The sequence below is a fragment of the Hakea prostrata genome, chromosome 1 (genome assembly GCF_041222555.1).
Source record: "Hakea prostrata isolate BN-2017 chromosome 1, UWA_Hpros_2, whole genome shotgun sequence".
NCBI classification, from domain to species: domain Eukaryota; kingdom Viridiplantae; phylum Streptophyta; class Magnoliopsida; order Proteales; family Proteaceae; genus Hakea; species Hakea prostrata.
The window spans coordinates 7,193,415-7,212,410 of NC_142600.1; the positions used below are offsets into that span (position 1 = coordinate 7,193,415).

General features: G+C 38.0%; 1 protein-coding gene and 1 long non-coding RNA gene across 6 annotated transcripts; one reads left to right on the forward strand and one right to left on the reverse strand.

The window, feature by feature from the left end:
- Positions 1–3,231: 3,231 nt before the first annotated feature.
- On the forward strand, positions 3,232–8,104 carry LOC149027076 (uncharacterized). Of its 5 annotated transcripts, none has more exons than XR_016173991.1 (4): positions 3,232–5,959; positions 6,086–6,381; positions 7,201–7,455; positions 7,622–8,104. It is a non-coding gene; the product is annotated as an uncharacterized LOC149027076 (long non-coding RNA). The 5 variants fall into 5 exon arrangements; XR_016173992.1 differs by lacking the exon at positions 7,622–8,104 and having other exon boundaries at positions 3,232–5,281; positions 5,867–5,959; positions 7,201–7,608; XR_016173994.1 differs by lacking the exon at positions 7,622–8,104 and having other exon boundaries at positions 3,232–4,842; positions 5,202–5,959; positions 7,201–7,608.
- Positions 8,105–8,696: 592 nt separating this feature from the next.
- Positions 8,697–18,516, reverse strand: LOC149027077 (Polyketide synthase, enoylreductase family protein). The gene is made up of 10 exons (XM_089158949.1): positions 18,226–18,516; positions 15,424–15,521; positions 14,903–15,034; positions 14,566–14,709; positions 14,346–14,448; positions 12,556–12,655; positions 12,265–12,341; positions 12,079–12,157; positions 10,842–10,960; positions 8,697–9,656 (listed from the first exon to the last, which is right to left on the reverse strand). The coding sequence occupies exons 1-10, from the start codon at positions 18,402–18,404 to the stop codon at positions 9,563–9,565; spliced, it is 1,125 nt and encodes a 374-aa protein (XP_089015075.1). The 5' UTR covers positions 18,405–18,516; the 3' UTR covers positions 8,697–9,562.
- Between the last annotated feature and the right edge of the window lie 480 nt (positions 18,517–18,996).

Genomic DNA, 18,996 nt, shown 5'->3' on the forward strand with positions numbered 1-18,996 from the left:
GATTGTTAAATTTAGGGATAATTACTCTTGCCCCCGTACTTTGATTTTATTACTAATAAAACCCTGTTCTTTACGAAATTACTGTTGCCCCTTCCTTATAACGGTGTTAAGTAGCCGTTAAGTTTGAATATGTAATGTCTAATTTGCCCTTCATTAAAATTAAAAAATCAAAAGATGATGCTACCCCATTTATAAAACCAGATTAAATGTCAATTTTACCCTAAACTTCATTTATTTTGAATTAATGAATTGGGCAAAATCCAAATTCGATTTGGTTTCCCACCTTCACTAAACTTCATTTATTTTGAAAATATTTTAGGCGATATTTAGTTTCCAATTTGAGTTGAATTCGATTTTCCTTCCTCTTCAGTTTCTATTTGAGTTTTATTCAATCATTTTTTCTTTATTTTGTGGTTTTTGTTTTTAGAATAAAACGGATTATAGTTATTTTTTTCTTCACATAACTTGACAAAAGGGTAAATAAGTAAAGAGATAAGTATAAGGGTATTTTGGGGTTTTTGAGAAAATATAAAGATGCCACATCATCAGTAAACTAACGGAACTTAACGGTAGGGGGGCAATAGTAATTGTAGACAAAGTTAAAGGTTGGATTAATAATTTTGAAAAATACAGGGATACAGTAGTAATAAAATCAAAATACAGGGGGCCAATAGTAATTATCCCTTAAATTTATCTTTATATCCGTTTCTCTGGTTTGTTGGAAATTCTCATAAAATCATAAAGACTTTCTTCTTCTTGGTGGTGTCCGTTGTTGTGTTTGTGGTAAAAGCAGAAAATAGATTGATTTACTTTTGGGTTTAGGAAAGCATAATCTTGTGGTACCCTCACTCTTTGAGAAACCAGAGGTGTACTAAAGGTAATCAGGGACATAATTTTTCCTTCATATTTTTGTGTGACTTATTGTACAAGAAGTTGGAAGTCCTCACAAACTGACACGCATAAATTTCCATTTGGTTTACAACTCTAAAGGAATGTTTATTAGTTCTAATGGGAGTTGATATGGTTGATTACCCACAATCCTGAGCTTCTGAGTGTGGCCCTATATCTGTGAGGTGGTAGATCAGTGTCTGATAACAGTTAAGATGTAACACTTATAAACCTCCAAGTCACTTGGAAAGTTCAGCCAAAGGCATTCTACCACTTGGAAAAGCGAAGCACATTTGTGTTCTGTTAGTATCATTTTCTAATCACTACCTTATCTCAGTTAAAAACCTATCTTCCACCACGACCACCAGTTGAGTTGAGCTTAACAGTTAAGCATGCTGCCAATATATTAGATCCCCTTCTATCCTATGGCTGGAACGGCTTTTTTATCCCTTTGAAAATTTCCAATTTTGGTGTGGGGCAGATACACAAGTAACTTGGATGATTGGATCACCTTGATGTCCATGCCAAGTGACATCCATTCGGTTACATGAAGAGATGTTCTCGACATTCTGTACTCTCCATAGGTAGGTCCTTTTAGATTTCCTAGCCAGGTGACTTGTCCATTTAGTTATGTGAAGGGATGTTCTGGACATTCTGGACTGTCCATAGACTGAGATCTGTTAGATTTCTGTTGGTTGTTGCTCAGCTAAGCTATATGTTTTACTGCATATTGGACTTCTTCCTTCTTGTTTTAAGCTTCAAAGTTTTGAATGCAAAAAGTGGTTAAGGAATGACTTTATTTTGCCGCACAGCAAAGTGCTTTTGGGATGTTATTACCACATTAATGTGAGGTGAATTGTGCCACATTTGTTTTTCATTTTAGGATGTCACCATAAACTGACGTGTGGAAGGATCACTGATGATTCTTTCTGATTGGTGAATCACCTATCAAACCTAATTTCAAGTAGTGTGGTGAGTTGTGATTACCAGCCTCTTACGCTAAAAATGATGCAGCACAATCAGAGGTTACTGTTCATGCTACAGTAACGTGAACAGTAACCTATGAGACGAGGACCCCTGCAGACAACCCCAACCCAAAGATAAACACAGCACAACGACATCTACAGACGAAGGCAAAAACTCAGAACAAATACCAGCAGAAGGACTCAGAAGCCAACAGCAGAAGGATTCATATGATAGCGATCCCATAACACGAGGATAGCGAAAAAATAGACGAGTAACTACGAAAGACATAAACAAACAAAGAAACACAGATAAACCGGCAACACCAGGCAAGCCACCCAGAGGCCTCCCCCCCCGCAGCTCTGCGCGCTTCTAATTCCCCCCCCCCCCCCCCTCCCCCCAACCCCCAAACCCCCCACCCAACAAACTCTAACAAACCCCTCTATCCAATGTCGGCCACCTGGCCGTCATTCTTCCCTAGCTCATAACAGAAGGTGGTGGCTGCCACAAGGTTGCCACTTGTCCTTCCCCTGCACCAGCTGCTGGTGTAACTTTATTCTTCCCTGTTTCAGCCGATGCTACTGCTGTCTTCCCCTGTTTACCCTTGGGTTTGTATACGTGAACAACTAGGGTCTTATCAGAGACAATTCTTCATATTTGGTGGGCCCAAATCCAGCTTGCAATGAGATGAAATAGGAACTGTTTTCGTGGGAGTGTTAGAGATAATTTGAGATTTTTGTTATTTATTTATTGAGATAATAATGTAATCAGAATTTTAATTCAGGTAGGATATCAAGGATCAGTTTTGGTTAGTTTTAAATTCCTAAGAGTCCTAGTAGGATCAATTATTTGTTAGTTTTAAATTACTAAGAGCCCTGCTATAGTTGTCTTTGTATCAAAGTATGTCTCTTTTATTATTTAAACATTAAACACTAGTAACTCATAATCAGCTTATTGGGCATGGTATAGAAAAATGTAGTCAAGCTTGAGTTTTACATTTGCAGACTCTCCCCCTTCTCTCTTCTTCTTCTAATTAAGAGTGTTCTTCCCCATCTTCCCCTGCTTCAAGTCTGATTATTCTCAGCTCAGGTTTCCTTCTTCCCCCATCCTCTTTACCTTCTTTATTCTCTTTTCTGTCCCTGCATTAAAAACAAATTTCTTCTTGGAGATAACTTTGTTTATTTAAAGAAGTATGTGTTAGAATCATTATTTGATAAAGCAGGAAAAATTTTCAGTGCAGTTGTTGATTTCAGCAAAATGAAACACTTAACACATAGTTGTCAAGGCGTTGCCCAGGCATTTTACTTGTATTTAGGGGTTTTGTGTCATCTTGGTCACCTAGGGGACACCTCATTATCTTGCTGGTGTATAGTCCCCCCCCCCCCCCCCAAAAAAGAGAGAGAAAAAAAAAGAAACCTCTTTCTTTTTGAATGCCTTCCATCACCTAGATGCTGTGAACTATGGCTTATAAAAGATACGGTAAAGTATATGGTTTTGTGTTGTGTGACAATTCACTTGTGTTGCAAAGTTGTATTATTTTGATAACATAGCGAGTAGCAGCACCATGGTTCATATTGGAGTTTCATGGACATAAATAGTTATTGGATTGGGTACTGGTTGATCAAGGATTCCAGTGAACAGTTGAGGGAGGAGCATTTTGGAAGATAGCCAGCCAACCTGTACCACTGTATGACTGATCCTGCAGGTCAAGCTCATCCCAACTTTCTGATTCCAATCTGCATGACTGTTTCTAGACCTTTCAGCAATTGCCTGGATGAGGCTATAAAACTTCCTTACCTGAGAGGGCTATATGATTTAATGATTTTTGGAATCCTTGATGCTTCTATGTACTGTCTGGAAGTTACCATTCCAGCACAAGGCTATTTTCTTTATTGTCATACAAATTTTTTAGTTTTTTAAACGACTAGCAGTTGTTAATTGGATTATTTTGCATTTGCTGCTGCCCTGTTGTTTTGTCCATTTAAATCTTCTAGTACAAATAAAGCTAGAATACTCATAACTGTTTTTGAAATGGTTAAATCAGCACAAGTGCAGTCTGTCGATACCATCAAGAACTATGAGATGTTTGCATGCTTCTCTTTTCCAAATTTGGTTTTCCTATGCAATGCTTTCAGCTAATTGATGTATATCTTTAGGTTCTCTGTGACATTTTAACAACTGGGGGTCTCCCTGGGACACAGAGGAGCAGGCATCAACCACCTTTATATTTTGCAAATGATGATCTTGAATACCAGGTCAGTAAGGTTGTTACTTCTGGTGATTTTAGTAATGAGGGAATTTTAAGTTTTGTGTGTAGACCAGATAGAAACAAGCTGTATAGCACCATAACGGCATAACCTCGTTTTCTTTGTTGGAAAGTTGGAGCTTGTATGCAGCTGACAGCCTGAATGGTGAAATTTTTATGCCCTGAGGCCAAACACTAAGTAGATGGTTTTGATATAATAATAGAAAGAGCATATGCATTGCATAAGACTCTTGGTCTGGGAGGGTCATATTCTGTGCAATTGTACCCTGCTTTCGTAGAGATACTGCTCTGGGAGATGGTAGATATGATAGAGTACTATGCTATTATTGCAGATCCTTGAATGATAAGAATGTGGGCATATAGTCTAATAAGTAGTTAAACATCTCTTCACTGTGTCAAACTGGGACTTCCTAGTATCTCCTTAATTGCTTGATCTGGTCTGCCAATTTTGGTGAGACATGTAGGAATATGAACCACTGAACTCCTATGGTGAGTAGTCCTGTTTCTACAATTGACTATTCTATTTTCAGTTAGCTCCAAAATATCTCCCCTGAAGCCCTGCATTTATCATAAAAATAATATTGGCTGATTTGTTGGATTCTGTTTGCTTCATTTCAATGGAAGTTAAAAACCTACTGATTTGGATCACTCAGGCAGGCTGAATTTCCTTCTGAGCATCTTGGAATGGGTGCATTTAGAATTGCACTAGAAGGCATCTTCAACAGGTAAGCACTGTGCTTGGATACATTGATGACCTCTTTTGGTTTGATCAATAAAAAATGATTGCATATTCAGAAAAGAATACCAGTGCAAAGAGACTTACCATTTTATTGACTGAGAGGCAGGTTGGCAACCAACGTACAGGTCAAATATGTATATGGCTTAATTACTTTACATGTATTTGATGATCTTAACTTAAACCTGATAAGTGATATATTACCTTATTTTTAATAATAAATAACAACCTGGAATCATCTAGCATTGAATTAGTAACTTTCCTATTTCTATACCTTCCCTTTTTTCACTTTCCTGGTCGCAAGGCTGTATCTCATCTACCAGACTTCTAAACTTCTACCCTCTCCAGGGTTGGAGTATACAGGTGATTCAGTCGGATGTTTTCTAGAGTCATGATGGATTCCTCCTGCCAGAAAGCAAAGTTACAAGGTTTAATGTGGCATTGTAGCTTGTGTGCAGATATATAAAATTATTCAAGGCCAGTGGCTTTTATAATTTTAGTAATTTTGACAATAGGCTGCAATACTTTTTGTGGAAGTTCATGCTATTGTCTCAGTCCCTAGTGATGAAAGTCCATAAAACCCTTGTTAACAGGCTTTGTTAGAAGGGAAGAAAAAAGAAATTAGTATCAAATTCATTTACAAGCATTATGTCCTCTTGGAAAGTTTAATTGCTAACAGCTATTATAAGATCTTAACAGGGTATACACCTTTCATGCCTTCATCACCATTAGATAGTGCAATACTTGACATTGCAATGCAGTGTGCAACAGTTATGATGTTCCATTTTGATTGTCAGATTCATAGTGGGTCAGTGGAGTTGTGAGACCAACAGGTCCAGTTTTTGTTTCTATTATGCCTGTATGACCACAAAAGCCCTTTGAGATTATCAAATAACACCCCTTATTTCATGGTGCATAAGATGCTTTGTTTACTTAACGGTTACCTGTGGCAGCACATTATGATCTCATAAAGACATGCATTCTAATGTGGCTTAGGTATCATTTTACTGCAGCTCCCTGTGAAGAAAACAGTAGAGTAGGCCCTCTGCCTTCAAATTACCATGTGGATTGATGTTGGGAACAAGTTGCATATGTAGCATGCTTTGGTATGAAAAACTAAACTGCCTGGCCCATATCCTCATTCTGTGTCTAATATATGCAGAATTCACCCTTCAACTTTGGAGTATACTTCTTATGGTAAACCAAATTCCTTGGTATTCATGAGGGTGCAGAAGAAATATTGTCATCACATTGCAACTATCATGTTGTCAATAATGGAAACACAGCATCTCATCCTTTCAAAACTCTGTATATGATAGGAGACAATCCTTCAGTTGACATCAAAGGTTGCATGGCAGGTTTGTCCCTCACACTACACTTTCTATCACAGATGGTTATTTACTGACTCTATATGATGGATTAAGTTTGAGCATTTGCATTTCAGGCAGGACATCCCTGGTTTTCTATACTGACAAAGACAGATGTTTTTAAGGGCAAGGGAAATCATCCAGAATTTCCAGCAGATCTGGTATGTTGATTCACTGAATGACAAATACATTTGCTAATATGTTAGTGTTTTCTCTTCTTTGCTTTTTTTAATTTTCATTTGAAGGGGAAAACTTTCTATATGGAACTGAAAGTACTTCAAGAAATATTTGACTTTCCCAACTCTAAAACATGTCAGTTCGCTTACATAGCATTTGTTTGCAAGAGATAAATGGTGTGGGAGACAAAAAGAGGGTGAGAGAAATTGATACTTTTCCATGGAAAACAATAGAGCCTGATTTTTTGGTTATCTAGGGTTGGCAATTACCTGACAACCTGTTCATTAAAAAATAAAACTGTTGGCTGAGGTGACATACCAATTTTCCCACCTCACTCTATTTGAGGCCATGCTAGATACACAGCGTAAGTTATGCATATCAGTGTATCATTCTCCCCCCCCCCCCCCATTTCTTTTAGTGCTTCAAGACATTATTATTATTTTCTCCTATATTGATATGGGATGAGTTTTGATTGCTGACGGTGAAGAGAGACCTCTTATTGATGACATTTGTAAATAAGGGGTATGGGAGTTGATGATCGCATTCACTATTAAAAGATATTCAACCATGGTGTCAAATTACCTGGGTAGAAGAGGTTCACTTTGCCTCGGTGGTTGGAAACCTAATCTTGATAGTTTGTGCAACAGCACCAGATTTTTGAAATTGTCATAAAATGATAATTTTTTAGTTTCCTAGTTTGAGCTCTGGTACATAAGCGTCTTTGGTCCATTGTATGCTGACACTTGAATTCCTAGTTAAATGTTTGATGGCCTCTAGTTTTATCTTGGTTATTGCATACGCAGGTTGTTGACATGGTTCAGGAGGCTGTTGACTATATATATTGCAAAGGGAATGTACTACATGAAGCATGTCTCCTTTTATAAACTCTGATTCTTTGTTCACCTTCCAAGGTCATTCTTGTATTTTTTTCCTCCATTGTTATGATTCACAGGATACTTTGTCAATAAAGAGAAAACTGTTCAGAGTGAAGAAGTCGGATTGACTGAAGGTGTTTAACACTCAACAATCTCTTTGGAAGCTTGAAGGTGTCATCAACGGTATGAAATTCCAGTTAACTCCTTGTCCACTCTATGCTGGGAATGTACATAATTATTCAATCAGAATTTGAAGTTCCTTACATGCAATTGATGGTAGACTCATATCCTTGTTATATGGAATGGACTAATGGAGATCCTTTTTTATCCGTGGGTGTCTTTGTTGTAGATTTTGTTTAAAGAAGTCAAATACGTCAAAGATACGGCTTTAAGTGTCAATCCTTGGAGATGCTATTGAATTTTGATTCATGTTGGCCCTATCTGAACGTGGAGTAACATTCTTCAAAATTTAAGTGGATACACACATACACCTAGAAAGCCCTTCCAGGTTAGATATTTGGAAAACCTTCTTCCTAAGACAACATTGCATATTTCAGATTTCGAGTACAAGAGACTTATCACGTGAAATTTGAAGGGTAGAGGGGAGGTTCGTATTTTGCTGCTTGCCTTTGGTGTGTGTGCACTGCAACGGCAGTAAGGATTATCAGATTCACAATATCAACATTAAAAGAATCCTCACAAATGAAAATCACCAATTATTTTTGCTGTCGAAGTTTTCTCTAAATGGTGGGGTCTCCAAGAGAGCAACTTATTTATTTAGAGAATCCTCACGCATGAAAATCATCAATAATGGAAATTCCCTAGAGTTTCCTCTTGATTTCCTCTTGAGGTTTAGGGTTTTCTAGGGAGAGTGACAATACCCTCACACAATGACCACCGACTACACTTGCTCCACTCCCTTTATTTATATAGAATGACGTGATCTTGATCCTCCTCGGTCGTGAACTGATTGGTGCATGACTGGTAAAAAAATAATTTTGCAATGGAGAAATGGGCCTCTCATCATACACCGAACCCAAAGTTATTAATGGCGAGAATGTTGTGGCTATCAGAGAAGAAAATGTAGCAGAGAAGATAGAGAGATCGAAGTCAGTCCTTTGTGGGATACATCATCGGCGGGAACAACAGAACCTCTTACTTATCGTGAAGCGATTCGTGGAGGGGAGATGGGCACACGCTGGTGAAGTAAACGTTTGCAAATCGGAGAATGGGATCTTCGTTTTCAAGTTCCAAGAGATAAAAGAATTAAGCCGCAAGGTATTGAGTGAAGGGCTCTCTCTAACTAGTCACTAGGGAGGAGATTCTTGAGAAACAAATTCCACTGTGGGTAAAGTTTGATGGTCTCAAACAAACATCTTTGGGGAACCAAAACTCTGTAGATGATTGCAAGCAAACTGGGAGAACCCATATGTCTTGCTGATAGTAGCAGATTGCCCTTCCCAAGAGCGTGCATCTTGATGAGATTGGAGGCAGAGCGTGGAGTTTACTGTGACTAGAAGTGGTCTTCTTAAAGCAAGAGCCCTGAAGCTCTACCCGACATCGAGATCAAATCAGATTCCTTGGTCTCCTCCATACATACAAGCCAATTGTGGACAGTTTTAGAACTGCACCTTCGTCCGAGATTAACACCAGGGCTGACTTCCTGGCAGCGATGATGAAATCTTGTAAGACGATCCATCTGTGTGTTACTAATCTCCCAGTGGCTCTTTCCAAAATAGTGGGAAAACATTCTATAGAATCTAATTACTTAATTTATCAATAGAAGCTTCCTTTTCTCATTTCAAAAGAAGTTTATATTGTGTTGGTTTTTAAATTGGATACACAGTTATCTAATTAGCTATACCCAAAAGTACAAATAACACTCAAGAAATTGTATGATAGAAAATATTGACGATGTGCTTCTAACACATTGAGTGGCAGTCTCTACTTAAAAGGCATCAAGTCCAAGGAGGTAAGTGGTTCAACTATCTATTATTGAAAGAAGAAGAAAAAAAAAGAAGATAAGAGATTATTGTATAGAAAACATCTGTTCTTCTCAGGCAAATACTCAGTTCAACTATCTATTATTTTGTATCCACATGCCAACAGAAACTGTTCCTGCATCGATCTGGACTCAGGAGTAATATAGTTGTTCCAAAGTTGTCACAGTCAGATCAAAAAATTGTCTGATGAAAAATTTTCCCCATCGATACAAAATTCTTGGGTAGATTTAAGTTGAGAATACACCAAACATGAAGATACACGATTCCTTTTACAGTGAGTACTAAATTCAGAAAGTAAGAACTTGTTTTGGATGGCTCCCTTGTTTCCCTAATGCTTTATCAAGTGCCACATGGAAATTATCAACAGGCACGAGCTCCATCCTGCAGTACAAGGCATTTCAACTGGTAAATCAATTCTGAAAGAGTCATACTTAAGACTAACTGAAGTAAATGGCCGCCTGGAGAACACAGGTGAAAGGCAGTCACAAAAACAGCAACAATAGCACAGCACTAGAAGACCAGGTGAGGCAAATGGAATTTGTCAAGAGTTTATGGACAGCAAATGGGGAAGGTTGGCTTCGCCTAGTACTAGAACCGGACTGTCTTTCAGGGATACAGCTACTACAGGACCCTTCCCTTCCGACGCCGGTGGCATTCCAGCAATTGCTTCTGAAATTAGGTGAATGGCTTCGGCCCCCTTTTCATGAAGTTTTTGTTTTATCCCCAGAGAGGCCAATCATGTGGCACACTCTCTAGCCCAAGCCCTAACGTGTGAGACGGTGTTGGATTGGCATATTTCCACTACCTGGTTGAGAGAACTTGTTTCTCCCGTGTCAAAAAAAAAGAGCACTAGAAGACCCAATAGCAAGACAACATTTATATACTGTGGTGCCAGTACATATAGATAAACTTCCCACTTTCTTTACTTTTATTTTTTATTTTTTGGGGATGGAGGAAGGGGTGGTGAAATAGCAGCTTCCATCACCTCTTGGAGAGACCATGCCACTTATTTGCATAATACTAATTTGATGTCCTTTCCACTGAAAAGCCGATAGTGGCTAGTGAGGACTATAGATAAATCAGTCTAGAGCTTTGGCAGATCAAAGGATAGGTCATCAAACGGACAGCTGGCAAAAAACAGATTCGGTACATGTATCATTGGTTATGCTTGGCATCACTAACATCCATGGTGGTAGAATTGAACATTTGTTTAGGCACCGTTTGAAGAATTTGAAGTGGAGTGGGAAAAAGTAAACTTTTCACCCAAGTTCCAAAATCTAGATTTGTTTGTTCAGATGGGGTGGAATAAAGTGGTGGCAATTCTCCATGATTTAAGGATTTTGTCTGCTTATGTGGCAGAACACTTTTCTCACCTCCATCTCTTCTAAAAGTCTTACCTTTTAGGTGGAACTTTTTGGGAAAATGAAGGGAAAAGAAAAAAAGAAACACAAAACCCTTTCATTTTTGTTCCCTCATCCCACTATCACTGGATCCTAGATGTCTATCATTCTTCATTCCCACCACTTTTTATCTTGCAAACAAACAACGGGTTAATGAAGAGCATACTCATATTTCAACTTGCCCTTGCGCACTAAGTCCAAAAGGTAATCAATCAAAGGCCTAGATTCTGTTGCTCTATCTGCACTCATCCATTTCTGTAACCAGAACCCACGCAAGACAAGGTCCTGCAAACAAAACAGATTGATAATATGGTCATTAGAATGTAAGATTTAACTACCATAGTTGATTGTAAATGAACAAAATTTCTTCTATTAAGTTAAAAGTGCACAATAGTTGATTGTAAATGCACACAATTTCTTTTATTATTAGGTTAAAGTGCACAATATCTATTGAGGTATGATCCATGCTCTATTAAAGTATCGATGTCAAGCAGAGAATAAGCATACAGAGAACAAAGGTGGACTGATGCTCTAAGTACTAAAAAATGGCAGATAATGAGAAAACAGAGAAAATAGACAAAACTGAGTGAAATTGACAAACTAATAAGGGGTCCTGCTACTCTTTTATTCTTTGTTTCAGCCACCAAAAATTATTGCTCAACTATGATACCTTGCTCCTACCAATGATTTCCAGATGATGTAACCAGGTTCATAATGTACACACTAACCCATCACCACTTAAAAATACCTCTTTTTTTTTCAGGTTTAAACTTTCCAGGGATGCTTATGCCTTGACGCACACATATGCACAGGTTGATATCAACAAATCATGTGTGCGTAAAGCACCTAAGTAACATGTTTTTGAATTGTTCCCATAATCCTCTGAATCCCAAGCATATTAAGCCCTGCTTCAAAGTGGCAGGATGCCTACAAAGATTTTAGAACCTGAATGCAAGGAACACTAAACTAAACTCAGTAAGGCAAATGTGACTGGAGCATTCTTAAAAAAGTAACAGTAACCAGAGAATATTAACAAAACAACATTAGGACTAGACTGTTCTTAAAAACCACCAGTGTCATCCCACAGAATTCTTGAGAAATGACAGCCAAGATGCCTCTTGATCATGAGTATGACAAAGCTTACAATTTTCCTGTCATGAAGGTATGTAAATCATGAAGGAAGCAGTAAAATGGCATCTGTTACAGTTTCAAGTGCTCACAAAGAGAGAAGCCTAAATTCTTACTCTATAAACCCAAGACCTTGCAAAAAACATTTCTTCTTTGTTTTCCTTCCCCCCCCCCCCTTTTTGATCAACAGCATAATGTTAGATTTTTGTAAATGAGCAATTACACTAAGGATGAGGAGAAATTGTTAAGTCAGACAATTGTTGTTAAGGAAATACCTTAAAAATGAACGATGAAGTTGATACTGTGACAGGTTTCTTAGACATTCCACCATAAGTCACCATAGTTCCTCCCTCCCTGGAGACATAAGAATTAATCAGGCAAAGAACAGACATAATCTAAAATATGTTGTTCTTAGACGTTCTGTCTTTTTGGGGTAAATAATTTTATATAGCATTCTTCACCTTAAGAATTTGAGGACAAAAGTAGCAGCATTGCCACCGACGCAGTTGAATCCCAAGGAAGGTTCAGGTAGACCACCCTAACCAAGCATGCCAAGGAAAAAGGAAATCAGAAAGAGACATTAGCATAAGAATAACACTAACTGCAACAAACTGTAATCTGATGCAATATTCTTGAAAATGAGATGTACCAAAGAGGATGGACCTCCTTAATCCTTATATCACTTATCAGGATAATATAGACAGTACAAATTCACTTAATGAACTAAAGAAAGGGACAAAATATAACAATACCAGAAGACTCTTGACATTCTTTACTTCCAACTGGCTCTCGGTATATACTTCATCAGCGCCTAGTTTCTTGAGTCTTTCTTTAACTTCTTCCGACCCAGCCCTGCAGCAATCAGAAGATAGCAGTTGAAGAAGGAACAAGTTGTCAACAAGATGGGCCTTGTTAGAAAAGAGTCTAAACAAAGTGGCTAAAATCTTTTAAAAACTATCATCCACATAAAGCTTAATTGTTACATTACAGTGGAGTTGAAGCAGATTCAACAAGCAACACTATTTATTCAGTCTGAAGAACACTGTCCATATATATTCATTTGTTCTGATCATGTATTTATAGCTCTATTCAAACTAGATTTAAACAGGTGTAGTATACTGAACAGGGGTCCCATGAACATGCCCAAGTGGGACATATTCAACCAGGACCAATAGATGAGTCTGACCTCAAAGACCATACACAATATGGAAATGATTTGATTTTTTTTTTTCCAAGCTCTCTAACTCTATTAAACTTCCATTTTTCTATCATACAAAAAATAATAATAATAAGAACACAACTGAACTCCACTAACCATATCACAATTCAGTGAAGTTGGCCTCACCTTTTTTGCCATTAAACTCTATCTGAAGTAAAAATGAACATGTAGAAATTCAATTGCTTTCATTTCTTTTAGTGAGAAATCCAAGATAGTTTTTCCCAAGGTAATGTAATTGATGGGACCCACCAAACAGTAAGACCGGTCCTTTTCCATCAAAATACATGTCACAGAATATGGGAGTCACAACTCACAACATCATTTTTTTTTCTTTCTAAGTAAATGCAGAGTGAGTTTTTTTTACTTTGTTAATGTGTTTAATGGGTACCCATCTGGAAATAGTTATGAACATTAATAACTAAAATAGTTTGAAGAATAAGAAGAAAAATTCAATATACAACCATTAAATGGTATGACATTCTTTTCTTTTTTTTTTTTTTTTGTTTGGGGGGGGGGGGGGGGGGGGCAAGGTGAACAACTGTATGAATTTTACAATTAGGACACCATAGAATTTATAATTATAATCATACCAAAAATAGGTCATAAATTGATTTTGAAGGCCACAACCTCTAGGTCCACGGGCAGTAGTTGGACTGGCCAACTGCAATAGAAATAGGTGTGAGCATAAAAGCTCTCTTCCTAAAACCTTGTCAGATCACAGAATCCAAACTCAGAGAGCCATATAAGTTAAACATGAGAACAAATGATGATGCAGAGAATCTCCAATTAGGTATAAAGCTTTCTTGAAACTATTTGAGCTCAGCCATGACAGAAATTATAGGACAGCTCTTCTTTGCAGATGAACAGCCACATCTTATGAGAGCCAACACATGACTGACCATACTAGACTGGTTATATGGCTACTCAAAAGTCTATAGTTGTGAATGGCAAGCGTGCCATCCTATGATATGATAAAGAATTGTTTTTCTAGGACATTGAGCAGCTCACCAACATAAAATGACAGCGACACTCACAGGTGAAGACAAAAGAAAAGACTAGTAACCAATTGAATGATACTTGTTAAGAAGCCATTGTTCAACAAGTGATTGTAAATGCTTCAGAATCCAAAGAAAATGGCTGTTGCATTAAGCAGAAAAAACAGACATTAAAGTGCTTCCCAACGAACTTAAGTTCAGCTATAAGTTTCAAATATTTGCCATCTTAACAATCCAACTGCAATTCACAAAAAATACATATTTGTCCAAAAACTGAACAAAAATCCCTGTAAAAGCTAATGCATTCAAATTAAGCATTATTTGGCACCTGTCTCTTATAATATTAATGCTATGAATGCCCTGAACTCTTGCAAGCTGAATAATACACTGCCCCACAATGCTAGTGGCCCCGTTTTGCACAATAGCGTCTCCTAATCATGTCCAAACTGATCATCAAAAACGCCATAAATGGAACACAGAGAAGTGAAATGAAAAGAATATGTGTCATACTGTCAATTGATACATCAAGTATGATATTCAAGCATTACCCGAGTTCAACTTATTGAAGTCTTCCAGCATACGCAATGCTGTCAAAGGGTTTACAGTAACTGTAGCAGCATACTCCACAGGAATGTCTTTATTAATTTTGTGCCAGGCACTTTCCTCTTTTACAATGTAAGTCTGCCACGTCCCTGAACAATGCATACTTCATTATGCAAGGCGGCCAGGAAAAATACCAACACATCAGCAGATCACAATGAAGAAGAAATACCATGCAAAATGCATTTAAAAAAAGGGGAAAGACAAACAAAAGCTCCATCAAAAAGAAGGCAGTGAACAAATATGACCATTTTCAAGGTGACGTGCACAGCATCAGGACTATACCAGAAGAAAGAGGAGATGGGATAACCCAATCACCAGGAGCGAGACCACTCACAGCAGATCCCAAAGATTGTACTTCTCCAACCCCCTCGTATCCCCCAATTGCAGGCACTGGAGGCCTCACAGGATAGACACCTATAGTGTAACTGGCAGATGAGATGCTGAACAATTTAAGAGCCTTCTGAATATGGGGAAAACACAGAAGGCCGGGAGGCAAAAGGGGGGGCAGCGGCCCGGGGGGGGGGGCGGCAGACCAAACGGGGGGAGACACCCGGGGCCACCGGGGGGGCAACACCCGCACACCAAACCCGGCCGGGGCCAAGGGGGGGGAGGGCGGGGCCCGCCCCGGCAGGGGCCAAGAAGGCGGCGGGGGTGGGGGGGGGGGGGCGACCAGGGAGAGCCTTCTGAATATTAGATATGAGAAAGACACAAAGAGAATCAACTAAGGTTTAAACTACAAATCATAAAGGTGAAGCCAGCATAAGGACCATTATTTCACAAAATAAGTTGTTTTACATTCCGACCTTCTATCCTGTTGATATCTGATGGGTTGATTGGAGCCGCAAGCATCTTGACGCATACATCGTTTTCTCTGATTTCAACTGGTGGAAGATCAGTTACCCTGTGGGTAAGGGGCAAGGAAAATCCATGTTATACAGGAAACAACACTAGCTTATAGATTCTCCTAAGTAGAATTTCTAAGTCCTAAAAATTACTGAAAAAGAAAGAAAAAAGGGCATAAAGTGAAAGAGGAAAAAAAATTATCACACCAGATGAACACTTCACTTTCTAAAGTGTCTCAATAGTCCTTTGTTTGTGTAACAGCCTTGTTAATGATCAACCTCAGTACAAGCTTGTACAAGATGTAAAACACTGAGGCCTGATCCATAAATTGGTTTTTGCCAAAATTAAGTATTCAGTTTAAAACATATCCATGCAAGATAAACCCGTAGTGTATGAACAAATCCATTCCTTAGTTTTAGGGGTTTTAAAGATATTTTCAAACTTCAAACAGACATTAATGATGTCTATTTTCAGCCATTTCAATTGTTAACTATAATTACTTGATGAACCTACTAGGTGATGGAAGCATACAGCTATATGACTCATCCGACAAAGGCATGGAAACTACTAACTTTTCTGGGTATAATAGCATTCTTATTCCTTGTTGGATTTCTTCCAGACACTACCCATCAAGTGAGTTATATGAATCATTAATGTTCCCTTCATGAGGTTCCACCATTATTTATACAGTTCCCAAAGATACAAAACCATAAAAGGTGACATAACCATCTTTTTCAAAGCCAATATCCATTTGGTAGAAACCCCAATCCACCGGCATCTCCAATCATCTTCTTGAGCCATGCTGGAAAATGCAGCCATAACTGTTGTCTCTGAAGACATCATAGACAACGTCATCAACTCCACAATATGGAACCAATATCAGTGGATGCATCAAGCCAGCACATACTATGTTTAGTGGATTCATGCCTTATTCATTATAGCATCACTAATTTACATAATCTAATTCTTAAAGTAGCATCCTCCCCGCCCCCTCCTTTTTTTCTATTTTTACGGTAAGATCTGATTAGTTCAGTACAAATGATTGTTCCAAGCTTTTCTCTAATAAATACATTGTCTTATATATTTCAAATTTCAATGTTACCCATATACAGAAAGGGCTGGCACTCTGGAATATCTTATTGAACTTTCTCTGGTTCGGATGGAATTCTAATTTGAACCAGCTGATAGCAACACTTTCTGTATTCAAGTGCATTTCCACTTGGTAAAATTTGGCAGGAGTGCTGAGCTACATTGCACTGCTGACACAAGGTCAACCACCTTAAGAACCCAAAAACTTTTTGGCCCTAAATTAATAGAAGGTTCTTCCCCAAAAAATAATGAAATAAAAGGATATTGTACACTGTGTGTTCATCAAACAGAGAAGTCCACTAGACCCCAAGGTCTTCCTAGTGTTGCTCTTTATATAAACGAGAGAAATAGTGCTATATTTCAAGAATTGGGATTCTACCTTTCCATTGTCTCCATTGCACTGCTAGAGGTAGTTTAGTCAACCCCAACATATCATATAACACATGAAATAAGATGATGTTCCTGTGAACCATCTTTTTACTCCATGGCTTGCATTTATCTCTTTTTCTCCAAACCTAATACATCAACCAGTGGTTTGGATTCTGTTTAAAGCAAGTAAAGATCCCAAGTGACATGCCTGACTCGGTTTAGAGTTTAATAAGGCAAAATAACTCAGCTGATCTCATCAGACCACATGGCTGACAACAGCTGCCATACAACCAGACGACCAGGTAACTCAAATGAACAAATGAAAGCATCATGCGATGGTCCCGAAGTCCCAACCCTGGTAGTCTTTTGCCTACCAAAGGCCTTAGTCTCCAGCTTTCCAAAGTATTTAGGGATTCAGTAGCCATGTTCTTGGGGAACTTCTAGTCTTAACAGATGAAAAAAAAAATGAATGATTTTTTTTTGGGGGCATACCCATACCCATCTCTTTGACTTCTCAAGTAAACACTAGAATGCAAAAATAGAGCAACAATGGAGTCAGCTACAAACAAAAGCTGAGAAAACAAGCTGATAAGTGCAAATGTTTAGTCCTCCATTATTCGCATACTATTGGGTAAGAATAAAAAGAAATGAAGTATCATATATTGTCTGAATATATTTCCACCCTGCTTATAAGAGGATGTCTTTCACCAGATAATAGGGAAGTGTACAAGGCAAAATTAGCTTAGTAACAACCATAACATTACTGAAGGGATTGGATAAGAAATACAAAAAAACTAAATCTATTTACTGCCAAGCAACAGAACGGACACATAAGTAATACATACTACAAACTAACAATCCAAATACACATAAGAACAACGTACAAGCTACTAGTTGGAACCATCCTTTAAGCTGTCAGGGGCAAAAAACCTAAGTGTTAAGCATTCAAGTCTAAAAATTCCATGTTTTTTACAAAAGTCGCAGGAAACAGTATTCCAGTCTAAATGCAGATGTATATACAGATCACATGTCTTGAATTTCTATTCCGCCCCCCCCCCCCCCCCAAAAAAAAAAAAAATAAAACTAAAAATCAGTAAATCGCAATAAGTATAGTGTAATTGAAGATCTGTGTTGATGAATAGAGTTCTTCCCAGATTATTCAACAAAATCAACTAAACAACTGCAAGACTTCCGAAATGTTATTATGAAACTCCAAAATGAAAACATGGCATAGATCTTTAATTATCTCGAGGTTCAATAAAATCGAATAAATTTTGGCCTATAAGGAGACGCAAAGTGTTAACCTGACGACTTGGTCAGGCGGGCCTTGCTGTTCGTAGACGACCGCCCTGGAAGGCGGAGACATGTTAGCGGATAAACAACGAATGCCAAGCGTTGGGTTTCGCTGGAAGCCCCGAGAGAAGCCATTGAAAATGGATCGCCCAAGTCGTCCCTTTACCGCTACTAATCTCAAAGAATCCATTTTTCTGCCCGTGTATCTGTAGCTCCCTGGCTTGAAACCTCTTCGAGAATAACCATTGCCCTTTTCTATCAAGCAGACAGAAAGTTGGCTATGGCTGTGTTTGGATCGTAACAAAATAAAAGAAAATCTTTTTGAATTTTCTTTTTGAGAAAGAAAAATCTTTCGTAGTTTTATTATTATAGCAACTTTTATTTTAGTGATGATAATATTTGATAAACAAAAATTTGGTATAAGGAGTTTTTTATATATATGGGTAATAATATTATACATGCCATCACTAAAATATGCTAATCTTATCCATCGAACAAACCCGTATAGGAAATTATTTTTCTCATCTACCAATGGTGGATTAGTAGAGCGGTTAAAAGCCCAACCTCCCACGGGAAAGTCTTGGGTTCACACCCATCCGGCGGCACCTATATTAGTAATATTCCCTCATCCCCTATATATAAACTCTTCGCATTTAAAAATAGAAAGAAAAAAATATTTTTTATATTCCTGTTTTTAATTTTCAATTTTAATTATTTATATATATTTAACATGAAAAAATATATAACAAAATACCATTAATGACACGGCTAGTCACAAAAAA